This window comes from Leuciscus leuciscus (assembly GCF_965113295.1).
Source record: "Leuciscus leuciscus genome assembly, chromosome: 16".
NCBI lineage: Eukaryota > Metazoa > Chordata > Actinopteri > Cypriniformes > Leuciscidae > Leuciscus > Leuciscus leuciscus.
In genome coordinates, this window is record NC_138740.1 from 33,671,057 (window position 1) to 33,697,556 (window position 26,500).

General features: G+C 39.5%; 1 protein-coding gene across 1 annotated transcript in view; it reads left to right on the forward strand.

Annotated features, from left to right (window-relative positions):
• tcf4 (transcription factor 4) overlaps positions 1-26,500 on the forward strand; it is a gene marked incomplete at its 3' end in the record, with an annotated part of 142,423 nt that overhangs the window by 58,001 nt on the left and 57,922 nt on the right. The window contains 3 exon segments of the mRNA XM_082141625.1: positions 2,539-2,597; positions 19,046-19,175; positions 19,671-19,720. Of these exon segments, the coding sequence (XP_081997751.1) occupies positions 2,539-2,597; positions 19,046-19,175; positions 19,671-19,720 (239 nt within the window).

Here is a 26,500-nt window from a genome sequence, read left to right on the forward strand (position 1 = left end):
CTCTGAGAGCCTGTAGACGAGTGTGTGTGAGACTCTGAGAGCCTGTAGACGAGTGTGTGTGAGACTCTGAGAGCCTGTAGACGAGTGTGTGTGAGACTCTGAGAGCCTGTAGACGAGTGTGTGTGAGACTCTGAGAGCCTGTAGACGAGTGTGTGTGAGACTCTGAGAGCCTGTAGACGGGTGTGTGTGAGACTCTGAGAGCCTGTAGACGAGTGTGTGTGAGACTCTGAGAGCCTGTAGACGGGTGTGTGTGAGACTCTGATACCCCTTTTCCACCAACAAGAACCGGGTGCTGGTTCAGAGCTAGAGCTATTGCCAGTTCGGAGTTGGTTCGACTGACGAGCTTACTAAGAACCGGTTTGCGTTTCCACCGGCCAGAGAGCCACAACAGAGCTATATCTTACGTCACTGCATACGTATCATGTTGCCCAGCAACGCTAGTCCGGCAGCGCCAAACACAAACACACCAGACTTGTTCGAGATGCATCGGCTTCTCGCAGAACGATCAGCACATGAAATCAAAGCACTGCGAAAGCGATCAAAAAGCACAAGGAGTCGTATGATCTCCAAACACTCCCGCATCTCTGATTGGTCCACGCTGCTCCGATGCATCTCGAACAAGGCATCAACAATAATAGACGTTGCGTTACTATGGATGCTCATGGGTTTGCGAAAATAAATCGGCATCCAAACACGGCGAATCCAACGCGTTCGTGCAGCTCGCCGTAACTTACATAGACGGATATTATAATCGAGCTGCTATTAGCTCGACTAGCTGCTATTTAAAAATGGCGGTCACAAGTTTCTCTTCAGTCTTGTTGGCCACGGTAACCCCGCCCCCAGCCTCTGACGCAAGCGGTTCTTTCTTGGCTCCGTTCTAGACCCTGCAATGATTTGGTGCTACTTAAGAACCAGTTTTACTGGTTCGGAGCTGGTGCTTTGGCGGTGGAAAAACAAAGAACCGATTTGAAACTAGGCTCTGGCTCCGAACCAGCACCAGTTCTGCCTTGGTGGAAAAGGGGTATGAGAGCCTGTAGACGAGTGTGTGTGAGACTCTGAGAGCCTGTAGACGAGTGTGTGTGAGACTCTGAGAGCCTGTAGACGAGTGTGTGTGAGACTCTGAGAGCCTGTAGACGAGTGTGTGTGAGACTCTGAGAGCCTGTAGACGAGTGTGTGTGAGACTCTGAGAGCCTGTAGACGAGTGTGTGTGAGACTCTGAGAGCCTGTAGATGAGTGTGTGTGAGACTCTGAGAGCCTGTAGACGAGTGTGTGTGAGACTCTGAGAGCCTGTAGACGAGTGTGTGTGAGACTCTGAGAGCCTGTAGACGAGTGTGTGTGAGACTCTGAGAGCCTGTAGACGGGTGTGTGTGAGACTCTGAGAGCCTGTAGACGAGTGTGTGTGAGACTCTGAGAGCCTGTAGACGAGTGTGTGTGAGACTCTGAGAGCCTGTAGACGAGTGTGTGTGAGACTCTGAGAGCCTGTAGACGAGTGTGTGTGAGACTCTGAGAGCCTGTAGACGAGTGTGTGTGAGACTCTGAGACTCTGAGAGCCTGTAGACGAGTGTGTGTGAGACTCTGAGAGCCTGTAGACGAGTGTGTGTGAGACTCTGAGAGCCTGTAGATGAGTGTGTGTGAGACTCTGAGAGCCTGTAGACGGGTGTGTGTGAGACTCTGAGAGCCTGTAGACGAGTGTGTGTGAGACTCTGAGAGCCTGTAGACGAGTGTGTGTGAGACTCTGAGAGCCTGTAGAGACTCTGAGAGCCTGTAGACGAGTGTGTGTGAGACTCTGAGAGCCTGTAGACGAGTGTGTGTGAGACTCTGAGAGCCTGTAAGCGGGTGTGTGTGAGACTCTGAGAGCCTGTAGACGAGTGTGTGTGAGACTCTGAGAGCCTGTAGACGAGTGTGTGTGAGAGACTGAGAGCCTGTAGACGATAGACGAGTGTGTGTGAGACTCTGAGAGCCTGTAGACGAGTGTGTGTGAGACTCTGAGAGCCTGTAGACGAGTGTGTGTGAGACTCTGAGAGCCTGTAGATGAGTGTGTGTGAGACTCTGAGAGCCTGTAGACGAGTGTGTGTGAGACTCTGAGAGCCTGTAGATGAGTGTGTGTGAGACTCTGAGAAGCTCTTTCTTCTGCTAATGCCAGATTTCTCATGCCCGCTTGAATCCAAAGGAGCCCGAGCCGCTAGTCGCCTCGTTCCCTCGTGCTTCTTTGTTCTCGCGACATCAGTAAAACAAAAACACAAGTCAAACATCTTCATTCTTTCATTGAACACAAATAGATTCCGTCCGTTTGTTGGTCAAAGCGTCCGACTCGACGCTCGCGATGATAAACCGAGCGTGTGATGTTGGAAGGTCTTTGAGTGTTTGCGAGGCTCACACCAGCTGTCCGTGTGGGAACTCACTGGTTTCGGCCCATTGTCGCTCGTCCTTTCAGGTTTAAAGGATGTTATTAGAAGATCAACAGTGTTTAAATGTTTAGATTGAGTGGAGGAATAATGAACGATGAGCTAATGATCTGTCTTTGGTCTCTTTAAACAGGTAAAACGGAGCGAGCGTCGTACTCTTACACACGAGACTCCGGTGTTCACGGCTGTCAGGTAAGAGCTACTGTAATTGCTCATTAACTCAAGATGTCTCAGATGTAGGAGATATAGAAACGCTGGCTATCATCCCGAACACACTGAACAAAATAACTTGTAGGATTTACTTGAACACATTTTACTGCTCTGTCAAATCTGCTTACTATTGAACTTAACATTCATTTGACATTTAATTGACACATAACATTTAATTGAAGTAATTAAGTCAATGTTACTTAATTATATTTAATTTCACATATAGATTTAAGTAACATCTATTTAACTGAGTTAAGTCAATTTAATCAAATTAACGTTTTACTCAAACAATATAACACTATTATCTAAACCACACTTTTAAAGTGCTTTACTTAGAAACATTAAGTAAATAATACAATATATATTGTATAGATTTCACATTGTATCTACATTATAGAAGTAACATGGCACCTGAACACAGAGACCTCAATACTTGGTAACATTCGATATATCATTTTTGTGTCATTTTGAGTAGAAAATTAATCCAGATGTCACAAAATGGCAAGTTACTAAACCTAACAACAAAAGCAATGATAAAACAGTGTAAATACAGCTGAAAAACAGGTGAAAATCAACCTTATTAATTATTCATGCCCCAGTGCATGATGGGTACACCAGTATTAGAAAAGTTGAGTAAGTTGTTGTTTTTTTAACTAACGTTTTCATGTAGAAATGACATTAGTTTTATCCGTAGCATTTACTTCACCACAGAATCATTTTTATCATCAGATCGTTTGATGAGAAATGCAGATTTTGTATCTGAACACATTTTTTTGAGACACGTTTGAGATCTCCACTGAAACACATGTGAGTCTTTCTCAGGAAAAACAGCTGAAATACTGGAAAACCTTGACATTTCGGGAACACTTTAGTTTAGGGTCCAGATCTCACTAAGTTGCTTATTATCATATTGCATATTACTAGGATATTGTCTGTTTATTAGTGCTTATAAAGCATATATTAATGCATTATGACAGGGTTCGTACAAGGTGCTTAAAATTAATTTGACTTTTTGAAATGTAAGTCCTGGGAAACCCTTAAACTCATATTTATGAAATTATTGAAAAGTGCTTGAATTATTGAAAGACAATATATGTGAAATTAGTGTTTAATTTGATTGATAAAACAATAGTTTCCCACTAAATGAACGCTGTGGTCCGTCTGATATTGATATAGAGGCGTTTCTCATGGCTATGAGTGTGATATTGCTCATAAATATCCAAGGATATGATACAGCTTTCATTCTTCAGCTCAATCATATATTCATGGGAGAAAAAATCAGTTTGAACAAGGAAAGCGATATCTTTGTCATAGTTTCCTTTCAATGGTTAAAGTTTCCAAAGTCACTGCATCCGCTGCACTTTATTTCTACCATTTTGACTTATTCGTTTATTTTTGTTTATCTATTTACCTTTTTTAGAATTTGAAAGATATTAAAGATATTGTTTGATAAGTAAGATCTCTGATTGAAGTCCTTGAAAACCAAAAAGCTTGAAAGAAATGTTATTTTACAGTATTCTACATCCCTTAATCCTACAATACCTAAACTTTATTATTAACTATTAATAAGCACTAATTAGGAGTTTAATGAGACAAAAGTCCTAATTATTAGTTAGATAATAATGAGAATTGGACCCTTATCTAAAGTATGATCGACATTTAATATTGAAAAATGTGATTTCTCTAGTTTATTTATATGTAATAAAGTATTTGTTCGACTAGAAATGCATGAGCACGCTCCTCTCTATAATATTTCTAATATTCATCCACAGTTATTAAAATATAGAGGCTCTGATAAAAGTCTCTTGAGATCCTGATATTTTGTAAGAGAGTAAAAGTTGGTAATGATCAGTAGTGATTACTGCAGTCATTGTTGAGTTATTACCGGCGCTGGTAGTTGCTCTGCATCTTTTTATGTGAAATAAATTTTAAATGTGATATTTTAAGTGAATAGCAGCTGTTGGAATAAATAAATAAACAAGCGGTTTGTTTGCATTGCAGCCGGTGCCGTTAGCAGATGGCCTCTGTAACACACTTCTGTTAAAGCACATATATGAGTGTGTGTGTGTGTGTGTGTGTGTGTGTGTGCGATCTCTCACCAGCCCATCATGTTTATATGAAGAGACATATGGATGTTCAAACGCCAGATACAACGTCAAGAAATAGACCTGTTTCAGTCTAACCCTCCATACTGTGTTCAGTTATAGTCCTTTCATTTAATGTACAACTTCCAAAAGCATTTTATTTACTTACTCTATGATAAATATTGTAAGAAATATAAATTATATATGAAATTGCAATATATATATATATATATATTATAACAATTTACTCAAACTATATAAAAAAATTAATTAAATTTGATTTAATTAAAAAGGTGATTTATTTGATCTTTTAAATTGATTAAAAAATAAAAATACATATTAAAATATATAAATATTTAACATATAAAATGCATTATGTATAAAGATAAAAAATAAAAATACAATATATAACAAGATGTAAAATAGATGTATATAAATTTACAGCAGATATATTAAGTTTTAATTCAATTTAATTAAAAAATGTAATTTATTTGATATTTTAAATGTATTAAAATATGTAAAAATACATATTAATTTATTTTTAAAAAATACGTAATCAACATATTTTATATATATATATAAAATGTATTATGTATAAAAGTACACTATATAACAAGATTGTTATAATATTGTTATAATAGAATTAATAATAGAATATCATCGAGGTTGTTTAATGATGTGGCTGAAGTTTCCTGCTTTTTACTCGTTTTTCGGCCATTATGCCTAAAATCATTTGAATTGCACATTGTTGCAGTTGTTCTGATGCCCGGCCGTGTTTGTAACGTGTGCTTGGCCCGCTAATGACTGTTAGCATCTCTGTCGATTAGCATCTCTGTCGATTAGCATCTCTGTCGATTAGCATCTCTGTCGATTAGCCTGTTGTTGTGCAGTGTGTAGGTTGTTCTGGCTGAGTAAGTCAAAGGTCGTTGGTCCTTCAAACACACAGATCGATGTTCTGACAGAGTTTCACTCTTCAGACTCTCAGTATTTTAACATCCGGAAAACGACACGCTTCACTCTGACATCAGAGGAATGGTAGCCATGGAAACGCTCCTGATTAATCCAGCATGGAGTGATGCGACTGGTGTGAGCGGGAGTTTGAGGAAAGTTTTCTCACTGCTTGTGTTTGCGGGTCTTCAGAAATTAATCTCTCCTGACAGTTTACAAGACAAAGCCATCAGAGGAAGGCGGACCGTCGGGATGATGAGTGACAGGACAGTGTAACGCATCCGACAGCGTTCCAGACGCTTTAAAATCCTGTGTCGCTCGGAATTCTGGGAAGTGTGTGTGAATTGCATGGAGAAACTGATATCAGTGTGAGACGGTCCTCATTGTGTGTGTGTGAGAGAGAGAGAGAGAGTGTGTGTGTGTGTGTGTGTGTGTGTGTGTGTGTGTGAATGTCTGTGTTAGTAAGTGTGTGTGTGTGTGTGTGTGTGTGTGTGAATTACATGCAGAAACTGATATCAGTGTGAGACGGTCCTCATTGTGTGTGTGAGAGAGAGAGAGAGTGTGTGTGTGTGTGTGTGTGTGTGTGTGTGTGTGTGTGTGTGTGTGTGTGTGTGTGTGTGTGAATGTCTGTGTTAGTGAGTGTGTGTGTGTGTGTGTGTGTGTGTGTGTGTGTGTGTGTGTGTGTGTGTGTGTGTGTGAATTACATGCAGAAACTGATATCAGTGTGAGATGGTCCTCATCTGCCTCTTTCATCCACTCGATATCGCTTTTAAAATCATCACTATTATTAGAGTTTCTGCAAACGTCTCAGTTTTATTCTCCGACTCTCCTCTCATCGCTGTCAGTGCGGACGTTTCCTCGTACCTGAGCGGACAGGTCTGACCTTTGACCCCCGCGTTATCGGTAGTTATAGTTATCGATAATAACTTGCTTTAAACACTTCCTCATCAATCATTAAATATGTAATAAAGTGATGTCTAAAGCAGTCATTGCTGTCGCTGCTGCTCTTATTAGGGTTTATCATTCATTCTGAAAAACCCTACAAATAAAATATTTTAAAATATTAAAAATATATTTTATAAAATATAAATAATAAGAAATATTTTGTTTCATTTCATTGTATTTATTTTTGTGTAATTTACAATTGAATTAATACTGCTTTTTAAATTCCAGCTCAACTCCTTCATGCAAACAGGATGGAGAATTAAAAACAATAGAAATTGTAAGAAATGTGCATAACTCTCATTTTTAACTATAAAGCAAAGTTGCACAAGACAATCTTTCAGTGTTGCCTTGATAAAGAACATTTTAATCATATATTTTGAACGTCTTTATAGACTGCATGAGCTGTCTTTGATTTCTTCAGTAAACTCCTCTTCCTGTGGGTGTGGCCTATTCAGTTCAGCTTGCGTGATGGTAAGACAGCACCTAGCAACCACCCACAGCACCATAGCAACGGCATAGCAACACACAAACATGCAACATTTGAACATTGAGAACACGTTAGCAACTGCACCGCAGAATCTAGTTTATTAATCTAATCAGGGTGCGAACGAAGAAGTCTCTCTCACACACACACACACACACACACACACACATGCGGAGGGTCTCAGCTGGTCATATGCTGTAATATAACACCTACAAATAATAACGGCAAGAAATTATACACAGAGTTGACATGAATTATTATTGTGTGGTTGTTTATTGTGTGTGTGGATGTAAGTGAGTTACAGTGTGAATATGAGTTAACAGCAACACAAATAAACATATTTCTCTCTCTCACACACACACACACACACACACACACACACACACACACACACACACACACACACACACACACACACACACAGAGCAGTCGGATCAGACTTTTATTGCGTTGCAGAGAGAAAGATGCTCACGGTCGCATGACATTGTCATTTACTCAAAGTGTGTGTTTGTGAGAGAAAGAGTACAGCTGCAGTTGAGTGGTGCTCTGATATGGAAACATCTGTGTGTGTGTGTGTGTGTGTGTGTGTGTGTGTGTGTGTGTGTGTGTGTGTGTGTGTGTGTGTGTGTGTGTGTGTGTGTGTGTGTGTGTGTGGGAGAGTTTGTGATGCATTAGTCTGCTGTGGAAATATCTCAGGAATGTGTGTGTGTGTGTGTGTGTGTGTGTGTGTGTGTGTGTGTCCGTTTCCTGTGCAGAGTTTCAGACTGTGATTGGGTTACTGGTCAAGGCCGCAAACAAACACACTCTGAGACACACACACACACACACACACACACACACACACACAGCTGTCCACTCGTTCCTCCTCACGCACGAGTGCTGGTGTTTGTTGGCTATCGTTGTCGACCAATCAGAAGATAAAATGAAACGCAGACACATGTTGATGCGAAATGAAGGATTTAAAAACTAGTTTCTCCTCTTCCTCTATTTCTTTGCTTCAATGGATTTTTTGTTATATCTAAAAAACAATAAAAAGTTGATCACAAAAAAGTAAATAACTAGTTATCCACTTTTTGATTGTTTTTATTTTTTAATTATTTATTTAATTTTATATTTTGATGATTTTATTAATTATTAGCTTCTCATCAACTCATTTACTTGTTTTTATTTTTAAATGATACATTTACAACCCCTCATGAACTCAGTTTGGGAAACAGTTTTATCAGAAGTGAACTTAGACGCTCAGTTCCTCAAACACTGTTCGGGTTCTTCTAGATAATGAAACTGACAAAAAATTATTATGCAGATCATCTTCTTCTTAATGATGATTATAAGCAAGTAAATTATGATTGTTTCCAGATTCTTGATGTTGTTTCAGGCTCTACTAGAACAGGTTTTCCAGCTTGAATGTTGATTATTTTCCTCATATTCTCCATTGTTGCGGCTCCTCTCTTCCCAGTCTGTCAGGAACGCTCTGTTTAGTTCCTGTCTCTATGAAGCCCCTCCTCCTGAAAAGCACACTGTGCTCTGATTGGTCGGCTGGAGCAGTGTGTTGTGATTGGTCGAGCGCTTCGAGTGTGTTTGGGAAATGTCCCGCCCCTTCCCATAACCACCAGTTTAACACACTACTAACTAACTCAACCAGGCCCCGCCCCTTTATTCTGCGTATGAATTATTATAATGAGGAATATTGTGACGTGTTCATTCCCGGAAGAAACTCAAGACTACAATGGAGGCGTTTCAGGAGTTCAGAAACACTGACTCTGATATACAGAAGAACTCTGAGCTCAAACAGAGACATTACACACACTGAAGAAAGATGAACATGTGAAAACACAGAATAGGATCCGTTTAAATGTCCGTTCTTTACTATAAATGAGTTGATTAGTGTCCAGGTTCTCTTACGGGCGCTGTATATTCTGTACAGGTGTGTGTGTGTGTGTGTGTGTGTGTGTGTGTGTGTGTGTGTGTGTGTGTGTGTGTGTGTGTATGTGTGTGTGTGTGTGTGTGTGTGCGCTCTATTTGACTCACTGCAACGTTCATGACTCGTTTATGATTTGATGTTTAACTCGAGATGTTATTTTTTTTGTTGAAAAAGCGGTGATTTACACTTATGCGTGTGTGTGTGTGTGTGTGTGTGTGTGTGTGTGTGTGTGTGATTACTCCTCATGTCTCTCTGATATTTAGCTGCTTGTCTGCTCGAGTACTTTTCTCCTTGTTGCACGTCAAAGTGTTAATTGCCCCTTGTTAAAAGCCCTGCTGTAAAAAGGCCCGTGTGTGAGAGTGTGTGTGTGTGTGTGTGTGTGTGTGTGTGTGTGTGTGTGTGTGTGTGTGTGTGTATCTTCACCTGCCGTCTCTTTGCATCCAATTCCTCTTCCTGTGCTAAAGCTTCACTAGGTGACGAGAGCCAGAAATCAGTGTGAGGACTCTTACACACACACACACACACACTCAAAAGCGTGGGTATTTTCAGACTCCGCTAACATCACCTCCACTTTAATGGGTTTACAAATATTCATTTATACCCGCATTTACCTTTTCATTGCATTTTGCCTCTCAGATAAAAGGCTTGGATGTCGTCGCGTCTCTTCCTGTGTGTGATGGAGGCGTCGTGCCAGCGAGTGTGTGTCGGATACACACATACACAGATGCAGATTTCCTCCGGTTCTGGCGCCGATCCGTTTCCGAGGTGTTTGTCTCTCTGCGCTTCCTAAAGGAAAAAGCTTGAGTGTGAAGCGCTCGCTCGTCTTTTGACTGGCGTTCGGTTTGACACCGGAGGGTGTGTGTGTGTGTGTGTGTGTGTGTGTGTGTGATGTGTGTCCTGAGCAGAGAGGATTGTGGGATAGGCCTGATCCTTGCTTTTCTCTTTCATGGCTCTGGAGATTGTTTCGATCAACTGTCTGTGTCCGTTCAGGATGGAATATTATATTAGCACACACTGCATATTATTGAAATCATAATAGAGTGTGAAAGACTATAGTATGCAACGATACACATCTTCAAAATATACACCAATGCTACACTAATCTGACATGACATAAGTTGCATGCTTATTAATAATTACAATGATCAATTATAATGATATATATATATATATATATATATACTCTAAGATTTTTACTATTAATAATAATGTAACAAAATGATATTAAAATATAGTAATAATTTAATTGTATACATATAATACATAAAAATTAATTTATTGTATCATATAATAATTAATATTAAAAAAATATATATATGTATTAAGGGTGTCACGATTCTCCAAATCCTCGATTCGATTACATTTTCGATTCTAAAGTCACGGTTCGGTTCGATTCGATTCTCGATTTAAATTTTTTTTTTAGACTTTTATGCAATGTAATAATATCTGACCTTTATTCGCAATGTACCACACACTACATTGTCAAATTTAAAACGTTTATTAACAACATAATGTAACAATAACTTATATTCAGTCAATTGGAAACTTAAACAATATAACCTATTACCTATTATAGTCCCAGGGCTCCCTGGACTCCTCAGAGCAGTCACAGGCGAATAGCACAGAGTTTTAAATTGGGTTCCCACAGCGTTTGCAACGCAGTACGAGAGAACGTTCTCGTAAGGGAACGTACTTGGTTACTTGCGTAACCTCGGTTCCCTTAAGGCCAATTTATACTTCTGCGTCGAGTGTACGCCGTAGTGTACGTCGTAGGCTACGCACGTAGGCGACGCCGTCGTGAGCATTTATACTTCTGCGAATGTCTGTGTTGCTCTGCAGTTACACCGCCGAAACGCTAGTTGGCGCGCGTGGGTTTTAATGTTCTTAATGCACTGTGTTTACATTCCTCGCGGCTGTTTTGAGTTTAGGTTTCTACGAGCAATGGCGACTGAAGGAGTCATACAGATGGCTGTATTTCCGCACTTCTTCAAGCAATCTCTCGGTCACTTGGTCTATTTCCATGGCTCTTCACTGATCTTCGGAATTTAAAAATGGCGGGCGGGCGGTGCAGAGTGCAGAAGATCATTCCGGAAATGGGTAGGAGGAAACGCGATGCTATCCAGCCGACCAATCACAGATCTTGCGGTCCGCGTCGCCGCGACGCGTAGTTACATTTTTGAGGAGGTGCGCGTCAGGGTACGGCGAAGGGTACGACGTATGGTACACGTCAATGCGTATGCTACGCCGTACCTTCTACGCGCACCCCACGCAGAAGTATAAATTGGCCTTTAGAGATAAGGGAACGAGTACTGCGTTGCCTTGCGATGCTATTTCGCTCATATCAGGTACTTCGCTTAAGTCGATTTAAACCTAAAGTCCTTTGGCGAGTTTTCTCTGAATTTATACACTTCAGCCGCGTCCAAATTGGCGCGCTCGAGGTTGGCAGGGCGCCAAGCGCTCCTACTCGCCATAGGTTCGTGCAGTTGCCGCAGCACAGCCAATCAGCTCGCTCATACGAGCTATGATGCTCTCGCTGTGCAGCTGCAATGCGTTTTAAAATAAAGGCTTCAATATTCTCGAGAAAAGGAGTTTTACCTATTACAGGCAAGCCAAGCTGACGTGACATATGGGGCGTGGCAGCATCGACGATTCCATTTTTTTATTCGATAATCGAGATTGAGCATTAATTTCGATCGATTTCGATTTAAAATCAAAATCGTGACACCCTTAATATGTATACATTCATACAGTATATACTACATACACCATATATATTCTATATAATATTAAGATAGATAGAAATTGCACAAATGAAATCTCATTTGTGGGCTTTCTTTCTTTCTTTCTTTCTTTCTTTCTTTCTTTCTTTCTTTCTTTCTTTCTTTCTTTCTGTCTTTCTTAACATTACAGTGCATTTAACATATGTATATTTAGTTAGAAATAATGTAGATGGAGCTTGATTTTATTAATCAGAATTTAATATAGAAAAACTGTTTTGCTGTTATTGGTCACTTTTATTGATCCCGCCCACACAGCCTTGATGACATCAGCAGTGAACAAAAGTCATTTCACAGATGGAGAAAGTCATATTTTAATTAAAGTAGGCTTTTTAATTGACATTTGTATCCATCACAAGCATCAGCGTCCCATTGGATGTCAGTGCAACAAGTGATTCCTCATTTGCATAAAGTTGAGCTCAACTTTTCTCACCTGTGTCTCATTGCCACACTGTTGATCATGAGATATCCAAACACATTTGCTGTTATCAGCTCATAATTATATGCAGTAATTGTGCTCTATAAATTAGTGCATTTGAATGGCAAATATTTCCATCTAAATAAGGTTTTGGTATGTTATAGACATGAATGTGTGTGTGTGTGTTTCAGCATCTGCAGTGTGTTTGTGTGTGTACAGGTGTGCTGTTTTGTGTTCTCATAATTAATGGCTCTTTCCTGAGATGCTCACATGCACCGGTTTCCTCCTGCTGAGTGTGTGTGTGTGTGTGTGTGTGTGTGTGTGTGTGTGTGTGTTTTGGGAAGCAATGGAGGGGGATTCAATCCGGACTGTGTGCATAAAGGTGGATTAGTTCACCACACACACACCCACACACACACACACACCCTCTCTCTCTCTGCTGTGTCATCACGGCTCCTCGGCAGCAGCTGAGACAGTTCTCTGACCTTTGACCCCTGCGCTGCAGGGTGCGCTCATCACTGCCTCATTACTCAATGCTGAGTGTGTGTGTGTGTGTGTGTGTGTGTGTGTGTGTGTGTGTGTGTGTGAGAGAGATGATGGCATTCCAGAGCAGTGTGAACACTTCATCATCATCATCATCAGAACACATTCTGTGGCAGCGTTCACCTGCTGCACACTACATACTATACACTACATACTATACACTACATATTATATACTGCACACTACATTATACACTGCAATCTATACACTGCATACTGCATAATAATACTATATAGTGCATACTACAGGATATACTGCATACTATACACTACATACTATACACTGCAACTATACACTGCAACTATAAACTGCACACTATAAACTACATACTATATTCTGCATACTACAGTATATACTGCATACTGTTTGAAGTGAAACAGTATACAACATTTTTGTAAACATATGTCCTATGATCTCACTTTATTGTATATTATTAATCATTAAATGTTACAATTTTTAGTCTCATTTTGTATCAAATTATCTCTTAATCAAATGTCCACCTCCTAACGGTGTAGCTACATCAGTGGTTAGCCTAAGCATAACACACAGCCAAACCTTGACCCCAGTTGAGAAAGAGAAATAAATCACAATTAAATGGATATCTCATCCAGGAACTGTCAGTTCAGTCATCATTTACTCACCCTAAAAGAACATATAGTGGACAATGTCCCAGTGTTGTTTTGGACCCCATTGACTTTCATTATATGGACAAAAAGTTCTTCCTTCACAATAAAGAAGAAAGAAAGTCATGCAGGTTTGGAACGACATACATTTGTTACTGTATTTATTAATCTTTGTTAATGTTAGTTAATAAAAATACACCTGTTCATGTTAGTTCACAGTGCATTAACTAATGCTAACAAGATTTTAATAAAGTATTAGTAAATGTTGAAATTAACGTGAATAAATGCGGTATAAGTGCACTTCATTATCAGTCCTAATTAATGTAGTTAGCTAATGAACCGGATGTAGTGGACGAGAAACATTTGGAAAGCGCGAGTGTGGACGGAGAGTGAGTTTGTCTGCAGTGTAAAGGCGTGTTGGGCTTCGTCTACGGTGGCCCGTCGGGGACAAATCCCATGTGTGTCGGAGGGCGTCGGGTCCGAGGGGAACGGCCCCCCGTGGGTCCGCCAGACCGCAGACCGAGGGCCATTTAGCATTCCCGACCCGAGGAGATGAAGTGCTCGCGGGGTCCTCATTCGTCTGCTTCAGCACTCCTGCTCTTTATAGCCTCCCTGCTTCCCTCCGCACTCCTTCTTTCACCTTCACAACATCCATCTCGCTGCTCTTTCCCTGTCTCCTCCTTCCTCTGCTTTCCCCCGGAAACTTGTATTGCTCAGAGGTCGCTCTGAAGGATTGAAGTGTGTAAGTGTTGAGAAGTTCATTAGGAGAATTATAACGCTTTTATTTCCACACGACTCGACTCTTCCGTCTCTCGTCTCCAAAGCGAGATCACATCACTAGTCCGATACAGAACTGATTTAAAAAAATGTATTATTCTTTTATGAATCTCTCCGCAACCAAGCCCGCAAATACCTTTCTGATTTAATGGTCACATGTCGAAACTGCTTCACATGAGCTGAATTTAAATCCATGCTAAAAACGCATCTTTTCTCTTTAATCTACCGTAACTTTTTCTTTTTTTTTGCTTTTTTTTTCTTGCTTTGTTTAGTTTTTTCTCTTACGTTCCTGTACAGCACTTTGGCCAACCAAGGTTGATTTTAAATGTGCTTTATAAATTAAATTTGATTTGATCTGATTTGCTTTGATTAAAACAGACTCCGATGTCATCCGGTACGAGTCTTTTTTCCGACAATTTTTTCCGACAATTAATCTCGGTTTAATCTCTTTTTGTTCGCATTTCAGACACATGTGAGATCATAAAGAGATCTTTATTTGATTTGTGATTTTTTTTAATATATTTTTCTTTATCTGTACAAAATGATTAAAAATGAATGGTAAGAAATATTAAAATTAATTGCAGACTTTGGTATCTTGGCAAATATGAGCTTAGCGTGAGACATTGAAATCTAGACTCTTATATATTATAAATCTTATATATTGAGAGAGAGATTTTGTCAAACAATGAATCTTGGTTTAATCTCTTATTATTCGCATTGCAGTCTAGGTCGGAGACACGTGAGATATTAAAGAGATCTCATTTGTGATTTTTTTATTTTATTTTTTTGTACTGTACATAGTGATAATAATGATTCAAAATTTATTTGGAGACTTTTGATTGCAGACTATCTTGACAAACACGAGCTTAGCGTGAGACATTGTTGAGATCTCTTCCGTGAGAGTGTTTGAGAACTGACACTTAGGCCGTGTGTTCACCAAAGCACTTGCTGTTTTCCCCCGGGTAAAACACAGCACTCATCACTGTCACTTTTTACCCAGCCATCCAATCACAGTGGAGGAGGGGCGGGACTAATCGACCTCACCGACCAACTGCCACATCCTGCTGGTATCACGGCAACAGCGGAACAAATCTTTTAAAACAAGAGCTAGAGCAAATACATTGTTACATTGTATCGAGATTTTTACATTCAGAAACAAACTCAAAAAGACGCGCAGATGCCGGAGTTTCTTTGTGAGTTCTTGTTTTTAATATTTATAAAGGATATACCTAGTGAAACAATATCATATCAGCAAGAGTGCTGTTTTCCGGAATATCAGCGCGTTTACAAATGTCATATTGATTTTAAACAACGGTTCAATAACGATGTTTCGTTACCGAATGAATCTACGTTTTTGAACTAATCATTCTAATGGATGACTCAGCGACTCACTCATACCTGAATGAATCAGCCGGTTTGAACGAATCGGTTGACTGAATGATTAGACGACTCGCTCGTCAAGATTTGCCGGTTTAGTTTCATATTTGACTTGGTTATGATTATGGTTAAAGAGATAGAATGCATTTATAAATAGACTATTACTAGTGAAATATGAGATAATATTGTTGAAGGTTGCTCTTTATTTGAAGGTGTCGTTGTTACAGTGTAATTATATATTTAAGTACTGAGTAATAATAAGCAACTACATGTACTTACTATAGGATTAGGGTTTGGTTGAGGGTTAGTTGCATGTAATTATGCATCATTTACTGTTATTACTATGGTAAGTACATGTAACACATGTAACAAGGACACTGTGAAATATAACAAAGTAGATCTAAAGTAATTGCAAAGGCCGTCTCTGGGACTTCGCTGAGTTCGGAAAACAGCGTTCACATCATTCATATCAGATTACAGGATTACAGATTACAAGACCTTTATTCTCTTCTCCGTTTAATCTCATTATAATCTCATTGTGTTCCAGGAGAAACATTTGAGAGATTCCAGAGATCGATCTCTCTCTCTCTCTCTCTCTCTCTCTCTCTCTCTCACACACACACACACACACACACACACACTCACAGACACATTCACAAACACTCTCTCTCACTCACACACTCGCGCACACACACACACTCACTCTCTCTCTCTCTCTCTCTCTCTCTCTCTCACACACACACACACACACACACACACTCTCAGACACATTCTCAAACACACTCTCTCTCTCACTCACACACTCGTGCACACACACACACACTCTCTCTCTCTCTCTCTCTCTCTCTCTCTCTCTCTCACACACACACACACACACACACACTCTCAGACACATTCTCAAACACACTCTCTCTCTCACTCACACACTCGTGCACACACACACACACTCTCTCTCTCTCTCTCTCTTTCTGGAATTTTTGTCCCGTGTTTTTTTGTTTGTTGTTTGTTGCACTTTTCCAATTACGTTAATGTCTTCTCCATTTCTCGCAATCATCATTTGGTGTCCATGCAAGCATGCGCCTGCTGTTATTAATGCGGGCCGGTAATCCTTCACGGGCGTCTTCAGGTGTGTGTCATTTATCTTTGTTAATATTTCCTCTGGATGCCAGCTGGGTACCCGTGCCAGCCGGCTCCCAAACTGGGCATGAGGAACGCGCCGGGAACGACGGGCTTTTTTGTTTTTTCATCCGCCCGAAGTTGCCCGGCAACAGCGCGCCTGAGATAAACCGACCGTCCCGTAGAAAACGAGACACTTTTGTTTTAAAACTCCCCCTCTTTTGCATAAAAAACCTCTTTAACTGTGAGAGGGGCGAGTTATTTAAGACAAGGACTCTTTTGTTTTAGCCTGTGAAAGGCATCAGACCCCGCTCTCCTCCTGCGACCAGGGGCCGCCACGTAATTGGCCTATTTAGCTTGTTTTGCATGTGAATGCGGCGCTAGTCAAGCATCGCTAAGTCTGTTGTGAGAGATGCCGTCATTTGAATTCAGCTCAGCGCAAACATTCTCCCTACTTTATCACATCTTCTAATGAGCCCCGGCCCGGGACGCTTCCCCCCCCCCCGAGTCTCCCGGAAAAGTTGGGTAGGAAGTTTACGTTACGTTCCTCGCACACTCCCGACTGGGACAAATACACACCCGTTTCTGCTAGCCATCTTTCCTCTGGAGCGAGCGCTCGTTAGCTAGGCTTGATTAGCAGAACAGTGTTAACTGAGAACAGTGTAGTGATGGGAAGAGTGTGTGCTGGGAACAGTGTAATGATGGGAAGAGTGTGTGCTGGGAACAGTGTAATGATGGGAAGAGTGTGTGCTGGGAACAGTGTAATGATGGGAAGAGTGTGTGCTGGGTAAGTTTGTTTCGGAGATTCTCTGGGACACACGGATGCTGGATTGTCGTCTCATATCGACATATTATGGCTTTAATTATGCAGGTCAAATTGTCTTGTAAACGTCAACGCTTTCATAATTATCATTAAAGGCCTTTTAAACATTGTGTGGTTTAATACATTGGATCACTGTTTTTAGCACAAAATTGACATTTCAAGCATCTGTTTGTCTTTTTTTTTTTATGAAATTGTGGCTTTAATTACGAAGGTCAATTTGTCTTTTAAACATCACAACTTTTATAATCCTAATTAAAGGCATTTTTGACTTTGTAAAAACATTGTGTGCTTTAATGCAACATTGTGTCACATTTCAGTGCAGAATTGACATTTCCACCATCAGTAAATTGTGGAAATTGTGGCTTTATGAAGGTCAAATTGTCTCTTAAACTCCTAATTAAAAAAACGTTTTTTGTTGTTGTTTTTTTTAAGCCTAATTATGATTATAAAAGTGTGAAATTTCAAATTTGATCTTCATAATTAAAGCCAGAATTGCATCATAAAATGTCAGATGCTTGAAATGTAAAATTTGCACTAAATGTGACACAATGTCATATTAATACAACATTGTGTAATTTTAAACAAAAATTTTAAATTGATATTTCATGCACGAGTTTGTATATTTCTGTCATTTTTGATGAAATTGTGGCTTTATGAAGGTCAAACTGTCTTTTAAACATCACAACTTTAATAATCTTAATTAAAAGTTTTTTGTCTGCTTTAATACAACACCATCACTTTTAGCATTTCATGCATGTTTTGTATATTTGTGATGAAATTGTGGCTTTAATTATGAAGGTAAAAATGTCACATCATTTTATAATCCTAATTAAAGGCCTTTTGGCTTTTTGAAAACATTGTGTGCTTTAATACTACGTTGCATCACTTTTTGAACACAAAATTAGCATTTCAAGCATCTGTTGTTTTTTTGATGAAATTGTGGCTTTAATTATGAAGGTAAAATGTATTTTAAGTGTCACAACTTTCATAATCCCAATTAAACACCTTTTTTAACCTTTTTTTCTCAACAAAAAAAAAGTGTGCTTTGATACAACATTTGAACATTTTATTTTGAGCATCTGTCATTTTTTTGATGAAATTGTGGCTTTAATTACGTTCCTGTAATTTTTTTTTTTTTATGAAATCATGGGTTCATCGCAGACGTTGTTTGACAGATGATCTCAAAGGGAAACTGTCTCATAAAAAATATTTTTTTGTTGGTGCAAAATGTATTTTTGCACATTTGTTGCACAGCTTCAGAATTTCAGTGTATTATTCCATAATTATTCAAGACTAGTTTGAGGTTGTTTTGATCAAACTGTCTCAAATTTCACATCTTGCATAATGCTAATCAAAGGCTTTAATAATAATAATAATAATAAACGTGTGCTTTAATACAACAATTTTTGACATTGAACACTAGTTTGTATAATGTGTGTGTTTCTCTGAGGTGTTTAACTGCAGGAATGTCTGTCGTGTTTGTTAATTCAGTGTGTGTAACGTTTGGCTCTTGTTGTGTGTGGGTGTGTGTGTGTGTGTGTGTGTGTGTGTGTGTGTGTGTGTGTGTGTGTGTGTGTGTGTGTGTGTCCAGTCGAGTCTCATGGGAGGCGAGGTGGGAATGGTCAGTCCCGAGACGGTGTCTCCCACTAAACTGGGCTCCCAGTATTACCAGCATTACACAGCAAACCCTCGACGGCGAGCCATGCACAGCGACTCCATGGGTGAGTCCTTCATCATCATCATCATCATCATCACACACACATTGTCTTTGCTTTATCCTTGCGTCTGTTCTACCATGTCAAGATCCTCAAGAACAGAGATTTTTCATTTGTTATTTTTTAATCTGTTCTGTCAAAAGAGGCTCGCAGTGATTATTGATTTTCTCTTTTTTGTGCATTTAAAGACTTTTATTCGTGTCACCTCGGGCCTTGAGGTGCCAGCCTTGAGGAGGTGTGTGTCAACCTTCAGGGCAAAACAAACTCGCTTTTATTTCTGTCAGACACACACACACATGTCTGTCACACATTCTGTGATTTTGAAGGCTTTTGTGAGTCATTTACACTCATGCATTCGGCAGATGTTGCTTTCAGACTCTTGATCAGTTCATGCATTCGCTGGGAATCGAACCCGTGACCTTGGCGTTGCGAGCGCCGTGATCTAACGTTCTTTAATGCTCAATCGGTGACATTAAACTTTGTTTTTCTTTGTTTTTCTAGAGGTCCAGACGAAGAAAGTTCGGAAAGTTCCCCCTGGATTGCCGTCGTCAGTAAGTCCTGTGTTCAGTGTTTGATTATCACAGCGATGAAGCTCTTCTGTGATCGCCAGCCTGTGTTTCAGTCATCAGATCACACACACACACACACACACACACACACACACACACACACACACACACACACACACTCACACTCTCTCTCACACACACACACACACACACACACACACACATACACACACACACACACACACACACACACACACTCACACTCACACTCTCTCTCACACACACACACACACACACACACACACACACACACACACACACACACTCACACTCTCTCTCACACACACACACACACACACACACACACACACACACACTCACACTCACACTCTCTCTCACACACACACACACACACACACACTCTCTCTCTCACACACACACACACACACACACACACTCACACTCTCTCTCACACTCTCTCTCACACACACACACACACACACACACACACACATACACACACACACATACACACACACACACACACACACACACACTCACACTCTCTCTCTCTCACACACACACACACACACACACTCTCTCTCTCACACACACACACACACACACTCACACTCTCTCTCACACACACTAACACACACACACACACTCTCTCTCACACACACACACACACACACACACACACACACACACACACACACACACCCACTCACACTCTCTCTCACACTCTCTCTCACACACACATTCACACACACTCACTCACACACACTCTCTCTCTACACTTGAACTCTTATTGCTGATGTTTAAACCAGTGTGGGGATATTTGAGTGTGAATGTGTCTGTGGATCTTCACTGAGATCAACACTGATGTGTGTGTGTGTGTGTGTGTGTGTGTGTGTGTGTGTGTGTGTGTGTGTGTGTGTGTGTGTGTGTGTGTGTGTGTGTGTGTGTGTGTGTGTGTGTGTGTGTGTGTGTGTGTGTGTGTGTAAATTTACAATAATAAATTTAAATTTTGCAAACTATTACATCTTTAAATGTTGTGCATATAATGAAAATAACACTACTATACTTATTATTATTATCATTATTAACTTTAAATAATAAATAATTATTATATGATATATTATATTAGCGTTATACTCAGCCTTCAGTGTATCTATCGTTCACTGTTTTAATTAGCACAAATTATTCATTTAAAACGAATAAAAATGTATTAAATCAATTTCTAAATCTGTTCCGTTTATTTTAAAAATGTACAGCATGTTTGTGTTCAGAGAAGTGATTTGGCACAAATACTGTCGTTTACGTTTATTAGATTATATTTGTATTATATTACATGTTTATGTAATTCCATGCAGTTTTCGGATGTTATGGACGTGGAGGACAGAGATAATATTGTCTGATATTATTATTATACACATTATTTTCCTCAGACATGAAGCCTCTGATTCATGATGTCACCGCACTGAATCTTTCTGCATGATTCAGTGTGTGTGTGTGTGTGTGTGTGTGTGTGTCTCAGTTTGTTCAGTAAGAGAACAGAAGTACTAGAGTAGAAATAAACCATCAGAACGACAGAAACACACAATAAATCTCAACGTTTGACCAGAGAAATATACAAAACAAGGAATGCAGAAGTCTATGTTTTGACAAGAGAAATATGGTTTTTGATGATTTTGATGAGTGTGTGTTCATCAGGTGTTTTTACATCAGAACGTTGTGTTTCTGCTCGTCTGCGCTCATCAGAGTGTTGAAGGTTTACAGCTTTAATTAAATGAAGTTTGTTCTGGAGAATATACTCATCTAGAGAGATCTGCGGGAACTCCTCATTTACTGAGCTTTAACTCCCCCTTCAGGCGGAGAGAGGCACTGCAGCGAGTGTGTGTGTGTGTGTGGGTTAGAGAGAGAGTGTGTGTGAGTGTGAGAGAGAGAGAGAGAGAGTGTGTGTGTGTGTGTGTGTGTGTGTGTGTGTGTGTGTGTGTGTGTGTGTGTGTGTGTGTGTGTGTGTGTGTGTGTGTGTGTGTGTGTGTGTGTGTGTGAGTGTTAGAGAGAGAGAGAGCGAGAGAGAGAAAGTGTGTGTGTGTGTGTGTGTGTGTGTGTGTGTGTGTGTGTGTTCATACTGCACTAAAGACTCTTCAGTGTGTGTTAATCATGATCTTGTGGTTTTCCACCAAATGAACACACAATAGAAACTTCATTCACATGATCGCGACTCTTTAAACATGTTCATCATCAAACATCATCAAACTAACTTCATATTATAATTAAATATGATGATGTGTTAAAATAAGAAGAACTCCAGCCTTACATCTATGCGTTAGCTTTACAATGTAAACTTTTATATGTTGTTGTTTGAAGCAGTTTGAGTCCTTTTCCCCTTCAATCTCACACATATTTCTACTAATCTACAATTAATCTTAATTTATTTTTCACTTATGAAAGTGAATCTCATAAAAACATGTTTAATGCCAAATTTAAAAGAAAAAAAATAGGAAAATGAAGCTTGTTTGATTGTAAATGATGTGATTCTCACAGCTGTACTACAATATATATTTTAATTAAATTTAAATAACCATAAATTATACGCAGAACAACAATTTATATCATTATCTATCAGTGCTTTACCGTTCAAATCACATTTGAATATGTTAATATGTTGGTTTTGTTCATTTCAGCAACGAGAATCTGAGGTGAAAATTGTTGATTGTTACAATAGGATTGTAACAAATATTATTTTTATTATAATTACTTGTAGTAATAGTTTTGGCACACGTGATATAAAGAGTAGTTAAAATATTGTCTTTAAAAAAATTAATAAAATTGTCTTTAAAAAATATATTTTTTGCCAAGGACATTTTTTTTTATTGTTTTTGAGATTAAATATGTCCTGAACACGTTCTTAATGGGTTTTGTGAGATTAACCATAAAGATCGTAATAAAAATGGTCAGATTGAATGTGATTTTTGCCGTTCACATCCTCAAATGCAGATCATCTGTAGTCACACACACACACACACACACACACACACACACATTAGCCACTAAAACACGAATGAAACCCTCAAACAATTCTGTTTGTGCTGCTGTTGATGAAGGTAGCGATGAGAACGAGGGGAGGGGAGGGGAGGGGAGGGGAGGGGAGGGGAGGGGAGGAGGGGGGGGGGTCAGGTGTGTCTCCATGGCGACGGTTTGATTGACAGGTCTCGGACGGGCAGCGTGCAGACGGAGGTAAGACTTTGGCCTCGTCCCAAAACTCAGCGAAAGAAAGAAACAGCCTCTCACACCAGCTGTCGACAGCGCTTGTGTTGGAACCCGAGTGTGAGAACCTGTGTGTGTGTGTGTGTGTGTGTGTGTGTGTGAACCCTTGCAGAACCTCGTCGTTTTGGACTACGTCTTAATGAACATGTGCTTGGTTTCCTGTGTGAGATTGGTGAAATATTAGTGAACAAGCGCGTGTCATTTGCTGGTTTCCTGCAGCGATGCTCCACTGACACAGATGAAGTCTATTTCATGATCATAAAGAATTTAAAAAGGGGAAATTACTAATTTCAGTAAGTTTAATTAGTGTTTGAGACTCGTGAAGGAATAATTCAGACGGAAATGAAGATTCTGTCATCATTTACTCACGGACTGTACGACACAAACGAGGAGACGTTGAGCAGAATGTGAACGCTGCTCTTTTACACACTTTATTACACTTTAGTCTTACTCACACAGAATGATCATATGGCTTTATTGAACATGCTGAAATATTATACATTTTATATGTAGGGAAAGTGCATGTGAATCTGAATTATGATTCCCAAACAAAACTATCATAATATGACTTCAGCAAACTTGTAATATAGTCAAATGGACGAGTTTTATGATGATTTTTGGTCATTTTTGCAGCTCAAATGCCTCCTTTATGAGATATTAAGTCATAACTATGACCGACAATTTTTTATGACATACTATTTTTTTTTTTTTACATATAAATTATGGATTTATACTTTTTAGCTCATAATTTCAACTTTTTGTAATGATATCATATTTGTCATTATGGCATACAAAATGTATATGTCATAATTGAGATTTTTCAGTGTCATAATTTCAACTAATAGTTATGAGTTTTTATCTCATGATTATGCCTTATGTCAATTTCTTTGTCAATTTGGACATCATATGTCATAATAATGACTTTATCTCATAATTTCAACTTTTGTGTCATAATTATGACTTTATCTTATAATTTCAACTTATGTCTTGATTTTTGCTTTTTATGACCTTTTTTTGTCATTTTTGATGCTTAAATGCCTTCATTCACATACACTTTCACCATATGGAAAATATTACATTTCGCTGTATTTCAAGTGTTATGAAGTCCTATGATAATTTCATCTGAGGAACAGACTTCAGATGATATAATAATGCATGAGTCAAATGGATGACTGTTATGATGCTTTTTTTGTTGTTGTCATTTTTGAACCTCAAATGCCTCCTTTCACATCCATATTCATTATAATGAAAAAATATATATATTTCACTTATGAAGTCGTGATGATTTTGTCAGAGGAACAGACTTGATGCTTTTAAAAGCTTTTATTTGCCACTCAAATGTCTCCATTCACATGCACTTTCACTATATGGAAAATGTATTTCATTATATTGCAGGTTTTATGAAGTCATAGGATCATTTTCTTTTGAGGAACAGACTTCAGCAAACTTTTAATATTGTGCATGAGTCAATAGTCGACTGTTATGATGCTTTTTGATCAGTTTTGCTGCTCAAATGCCTCCATTCACATGCACTTTCACTATATGGAAAATATTATATTTCGCTATATTTCAAGTCTTATGAAGTCAAATGATAATTTCGTCTGAGGAACAGACTTCTGATGATGTGATATAATAATGCATGAGTCAAATGCTTTTTTTGTGCATTTTTGCAGCTAAAAAGCTTTCATTCACATACTATATAGAAATATATATTTCACTATATTGCAAGACTTAAGAAGTCATATGATAATTCTGTCAGAGAAACAGATTGTAATATTGTGCATGAGTCAATAGACGACTGTTATGATGCTTTTCTGTCATTTTTTAGCTCAAATGCCTCCATTCACATGCACTTTCACTACATGGAACAGATATTATATTTCACCATATTGCAAGTCTTATGAAGTCATAATTTCCCCAGAGGAACAGACTTCAGATGAGTTGTGCATGAGTCAGATGGACGAGTGTTATGATTCTTGTGTGGTGATTTGGTTGTTTTTGCAGCTCAGATTCCTCCACGCACTTTCACTCAGTGGAAAAGAGCAGCGTTCACATTCTGCTAAACCTCTTCTTTTGTGCTCCTCAGAAGAAAGCCGTATAGTTTTGATGGTAAAATGATCATTTTACGGGTGTGTATGTGAGTTGTTGTGTGTTTTGGAGCCGCTGCGTTTGTTTCCCAGACTCGTGAACATCAGGAAACAGATCAACGGTTGTGTGAGTGTGTAAATGAAGCACAGTGAGTCGTATTCTCACGCTGATTCACCTGTCACACCGTCAAGGGAAGAGAGTGTGGCTGGAAATGATCTTGTGTGTGTGTGTGTGTGTGTGTGTGTGTGTGTGTGTGTGTGTGTGTGTGTGTGTGTGTGTGTGTGTGTGTGTGTGTGTGTGTGTGTGTGTGTGTGTGTGTGTGTGTTTTAAGCGAGTGAAAATAAGTAAGAGAAACAGCTGTGTGTGTCTGGCTGCGTTTGAGGAAAATCTTCCAGTCCGACTGCGTATGAAATAAGCGGTCAGATTTCATTCGGTCCTGCGGATATGAACACATCAGATCCGGGTTTGATGAGAGACGAGTTTCTGAAAGGATTCTGTGTCGTTTATTAATAGAGCTTTGTGTTTCTGAGGAGCCGTCGCAGTCACGGGCATCGAAACACCTAACACTGAGGATCTTCTCCAGCGTAACACACACACACACACACTCACAGTCATGGGCATCGAAACACCTAACACTGAGGATCTTCTCCAGCGTAACACACACACACACACACACACACACACACACACACACACACACACACACACACACACACACATACACATACACACACACACACACACACACACACACATACACACACACACACACACACACACACACACATACACACACACACACACACATACACACACACACATACACACACACACACACACACACACACACACACACACAGAGGTCTCAGCAGGGCTAGGGCGGCGCTAGGCCTAAACCCGAATGTTTTTAGTAAAGCCCCAAATATATTTTGTCACCTTGTCTTTCTCATAGAGACATTCACTAATGTGGATAGATTACAGCAGCCGCGATAACCTAATCATGAACAGTGCATATTACAGTTTTATTTATATGTTTCCCTTTGCATTAAAGGAACTTACGACGTGCTTTTGCAGCGTTGAGCATTGTAGCCAATCACAGACATGTCTGATAAGCACATCGGCCAATCAGAGGCATTTAAATGAGTCTCTGTGCTGAAGATGTGTTTTGCGTGAGCTCACAGAGTTCTACACATACGCAAACCTGTCATTATTATTGGCAATAATCTTAAGATGCAAATAAGAGATTCACTGCAATATATTTGATATTCTTGACACTGTTCTGATGCACTTCATCACGCACCGCTCTGTTCAGCAGTCTCGCTCATCAGTGTCAAAGTGATCACAGAAGGCGGGGCTTACTGTTCACAGAAGGCGGGGCTTAACAGTGAACGAATGCCTGGTAAAATGTAAGTAGATTTGACAACTGTTTTACAATAGAAATGTTCAACCACCGACAGT